The 4,400-nt window shown below is 50.7% G+C and overlaps 1 protein-coding gene across 1 annotated transcript; it reads left to right on the top strand.

Annotated features, from left to right (window-relative positions):
• The first annotated feature begins 977 nt into the window (after nucleotides 1-977).
• GADD45A (growth arrest and DNA damage inducible alpha) lies at nucleotides 978-4,108 on the top strand. The gene is made up of 4 exons (XM_047727988.1): nucleotides 978-1,229; nucleotides 1,778-1,879; nucleotides 2,111-2,348; nucleotides 3,431-4,108. The coding sequence occupies exons 1-4, from the start codon at nucleotides 1,186-1,188 to the stop codon at nucleotides 3,542-3,544; spliced, it is 498 nt and encodes a 165-aa protein (XP_047583944.1). The 5' UTR covers nucleotides 978-1,185; the 3' UTR covers nucleotides 3,545-4,108.
• The last annotated feature ends 292 nt before the right edge of the window (nucleotides 4,109-4,400 follow it).

The raw sequence follows: 4,400 nt of genomic DNA, 5'->3' as shown, positions 1-4,400 counted from the left end.
CAGCTTCATGATTCAGCATCTAACATCAATAATTCACAGTGAGATCATAGGCTCTCTGTGGAAGGTAGTGACATACTTGCCTTATGAAAGGAAGCTTAGGGCATATTGAGAGTATTTTGAATTTAGACGTGTGTGGATGTCAGACATTTGTCTCTTAGCTGGTGCGGTGCAGAAGGATCCTCCTTTGGGAAAGCTCTCTGAGAAAGGTGAATCTGCAAGGCTAGGGTACACACATCTGGTAACCAGCTCCTCGCGAACACGGTTTTCCAGAGTTACCCTCGGCAGGTGGGAAGGCTTTCGGCTTTGTGTGGAAAAGATTCCAACTTGGTTCCGTGCCATCACCAAACACAAATGTGTTGATTTTTCTTTTTTGAGCTTCCAACTCTTGCAACCTTCCAAAAATAAATCAAACCAGCCATCAGGGCACCGAAATAATACTACTACTAATAAGCAGCTTTGCCTAGACTTACATAAACAACACTTCTGAGGTAAACTTTGCCCCAGAGGTCTGAAACACTCTTTTTATGTAACCTGCTTACTAATAATTACTAGACTTGGGTGCATTCGCCCTGGAAATACATTTTAATAGCAACCCCTATAAACAAAGGACATGAAACTACCATAAAAAATGTGCACCAACTAGAAAAACACTTGGCAGCCTGCTCCGGCCTCAAGTGGAAGACACCCCCTCTCCCCCGCCGCGGCGAAGACCCCCCACCTTCCTACCCGCCACTCCAACAGGGAAAGAGTCTGCTCGCGACCCCGCCCTCCCCGATCCCTGCACCGCCCCCGCCCCCTAAGCTCGCCTTCCGCCTGGCTCCACCCCCTTCCGCTCCTCTCCCCACGGTTCCAGGGGCTAGGGTCAAATTGTCGGCGCAGGTTTATTTGCATAACCCAATGGCTGTGCATATGCAAATGAGGCGGGTGGTGGTTGGCTGGAGGTTAGCCGGATAACTCCGGCGAGCGGGGCCTTTGTCCTTCAGTGGCTGTGAGGCAGCTGCCCGTAGGCAGGCGAGGGGTGGCGGCGGGCGAACGTGTGGGGCGGGAGGACCGGCTGGACGGAGCTGCGGCGGCGGGCGCTGGAGGAGTCTGTGAGGGAGTGCAGAGAGCAGGCGCCCGAGCGCCCACAGTGGCAGGAGCAGCCGGCACGCCGCTCTCTCTCTGTGGGGGACCCGCAGTTGCAATATGACTTTGGAGGAATTCTCGGCTGGAGAGCAGAAGACTGAAAGGTAAGGCGGCCAGAGCCTCTCCCGGAACTTTCTCGCCTACTGCGCGCACCCCAGCGAGTCCCGGCTGTGCAAGATTTGCCGGGGAGCGAGCGGTTAGAAGTTTGCAGAGGCACCTCCCGCCCGTCTCTCTTGGGAACCTTCCCAGAGGCGCCGGTGGACGGAAGGAGCGTGCCCCCTAACCCGGCAGAGCCCCTCTGGGCCTTGGCAAAGGGCAGAAGGGACCGTCCCTGCCCCTGCGGCTCTTGCGGCTGGCAGCCTGTGGCTGCTCCCAGCGCCAGGGACTGACTGGCAGCGCCCGCGGGGGAGGGTGGCGGGTGGCCCTGTCGGGGCTTTTCGCAGGCCTCCTGTCCTCTGGGCTTGCGAGGGATCACGGGGGTGCGGCGTGCGGGTGACAGAGCCGGGGGAGGCTTGGGGTTTGCAGAAAACCCAGCGGCGCGGTGGCGCACGGACTCGGGAGGAAGGGTCGCGGTGCCGGGTGAGGAGGGGGCGGCGATGGCCCCAAGGGGACCTGGGCTGACGGGACCCCCTTTGCTCTCGCTCGCGGATAGGATGGATAAGGTGGGCGATGCCCTCGAGGAAGTGCTCAGCAAAGCCCTGAGTCAGCGCACCATCACCGTCGGGGTGTACGAGGCGGCCAAGCTGCTCAACGTGTAAGTGGGGCCCTCTCGCGTCCCCCGTGGCCCCCCTTCCCGCCCCAGCCCGGAGGCGACCTCGCGGAGAACCCCTCGCCCTGCGGCGCAGTTTGCTGAGGCTTCCCATCTGGCTCGCGGCCCCCTGCCCGGGAGGTGGGGTGGGGGGAGCGAGCAGGCCCGGGCGCGACCTCGGGGCCCCGGCGGGTGTTGCGGGCGTCTGCGCTCACCCGCCCCTCCCGCTGCCTTCAGCGACCCCGATAACGTGGTGCTGTGTCTGCTGGCTGCGGACGAGGACGACGACAGGGATGTGGCTCTGCAGATCCACTTCACCCTGATCCAGGCGTTCTGCTGCGAGAACGACATCAACATCCTGCGCGTCAGCAACCCGGGCCGACTGGCCGAGCTCCTGCTCCTGGAGACGGACGCCAGCCCAGCCTCGAGCGAGGGCGCCGAGCAGCCCCCGGACCTGCACTGCGTCCTGGTGACGGTAAGCGAAAGGGGTCTGCAGGCCCGTCCGAGTTAAGAGACCTGGAGGAAGTGAGCCGTGGGTTGAGAGTCGCCTGACTGCAGATCTGCAATGAGGGGGAGGGCTGGAGCGTGGCTGCTTTTGCTCCATTACAGCGTGTGGCTGGACTTTCAGCCGAGATGTGCTGGTTTCATCATCAGGATTTTCTCTGGTACAGAACATGTCTAAGCACGTTGGAGGCTGCCAGCAGCGGAAGAGATCCTTGTGAGTCAGCACTGTCAGCCCAGCTACTCCCTACCTACATCTGCACTACCTCCCGTGACTAATTCCTTTAGTAGGGCAGATTAGATAAAGCCAAATAAATTCCTGGCTCACCCTCATTAAGGAGTCAGCTTCATTCTCCACCACTCAAAGTTAAAAATAGAAATGGTGTAGGAGACAGACCTTATTAATTCCCTAGAAATACATTAAGAGGGTGGAGTGAGAATTTTTTTCTTTGCAATTGTGCCTTTTTTAATGGACACTTTTTTTTTCTGATAAAAGCCTTTGATAGGTAAATTACCTGTGTTTCCAAAGGTAAATACGATAGCTTTGTCTTTTACAGTTCACTACCTTTTGGCTGGTCTAGTTAAGTGGCAGCCCAATCATTTTGCTACTTGGGAAAATTACTACTCTGTCTTTAGGGAGGATATCAGGTGGCAGCTCTTGTTAACTGTTCCGCAGCTCTCATCTCATTGTACACAGAGCATGGAAATATGTCTCAGAGCTGTTTCACTCAGGTAGGGCTCTTACACAGGACAAACCTGTGAATGATACTGTCATGCAAAACTAAATAAGTGTCATGCAACCATATGTATATGGCTTGGAGGGTTGCATGTGTTCATCCTTTCAGAGTATGGGTTAGTGGAGAATTACCCTTAATGATTCTGAAGGAAACCAGCTACCTAGAAGAAAGTTTATTTTTTATGGTTGTAACTAGTCTCTATGTCACACAGCTAAAGTATAGAATGTTCAAGAGGAAGTTGTCTTTCTCTTGACATGTCATTATTAGCAGATGCTGATTGTTTTAAATAGTAAATTTATTTTTCTCATTTCATTTCCAGAATCCACATTCATCACAGTGGAAGGATCCTGCCCTAAGTCAACTTATTTGTTTTTGCCGGGAAAGTCGCTACATGGATCAGTGGGTTCCAGTGATTAATCTCCCTGAACGGTGATGGCATCTGAATGAAAATAACTGAACCAAATTGCACTGAAGTTTTGAAATACCTTTGTAGTTACTCAAGCAGTTACTCCCTACACTGATGCAAGGATTACAGAAACTGATGTCAAGGGGCTGAGTGAGTTCAACTACATGTTCCGGGGGCCAGAGCAAGATGACTCTGCAGATGGAAAGAGGTGAAAATGAAGAAGGAAGGTGTGTTGCAACAAATACAAGTCAAAAGGAACAAAAAATTACAAAGAACCATGCAGGAAGGAAAAAAAACTATGTATTAATTTAGGATGGTTGAGTTACATTTACATAAACCAAATGTGCTTTGTTAAAGTTCAAATGTGCAGCAGTAGTTTGGGTATTTTTGGTTTATATGCCCTCAAGTAAAAGAAAAGCAGAAAGGGTTAATCATATTTTAAAACCATATTTTATTGTATTTTGATGAGATGTTAAATTCTCAAAGTTTTATTATAAATTGTACTAAGTTATTTTATGACATGAAAAGTTATTTATGCTATAAATTTTTTGAAACACAATACCTACAATAAACTGGTATGGAATAATTGCATCATTTCTGAATGTGTGTTTTTGTTTCTTTTAACTTGGAATGTATCTTAAATTTTTTTATATGGAAAAATTAAAAACCCTTCTGGAATCATGTATCTACAGTATATGTGTCTCTCTCTCTATATAGGTAGAGATCTGCATGTGTCATGTATCTGTATTTTTTCCACTTTTATGCATTTGGGCTGGACATGGCATAATTTTATTTCTTAGTCTTTATTTAAACAGACATCTTACTGGTGCCTTACTCTACACTATGTCCAAAGTCCAAAAGCCAAAGGTCATTTAAGAAGCCT

The sequence above is a fragment of the Lutra lutra genome, chromosome 4 (genome assembly GCF_902655055.1).
Source record: "Lutra lutra chromosome 4, mLutLut1.2, whole genome shotgun sequence".
Classification (NCBI taxonomy): Eukaryota; Metazoa; Chordata; class Mammalia; order Carnivora; family Mustelidae; genus Lutra; species Lutra lutra.
This window is presented reverse-complemented; position numbering and strand designations above follow the sequence as displayed.

Excerpts from the sequence above, each read along its gene's own strand:
- GADD45A (XM_047727988.1), top strand. The coding sequence starts at position 1,186 with ATGACTTTGGAGGAATTCTCGGCTGGAGAGCAGAAGACTGAAAG. Across the intron at positions 1,230-1,777 it reads GGAGAGCAGAAGACTGAAAG|GATGGATAAGGTGGGCGATG; the intron begins GTAAGGCGGCCA and ends GCTCGCGGATAG. Across the intron at positions 1,880-2,110 it reads GCGGCCAAGCTGCTCAACGT|CGACCCCGATAACGTGGTGC; the intron begins GTAAGTGGGGCC and ends CGCTGCCTTCAG.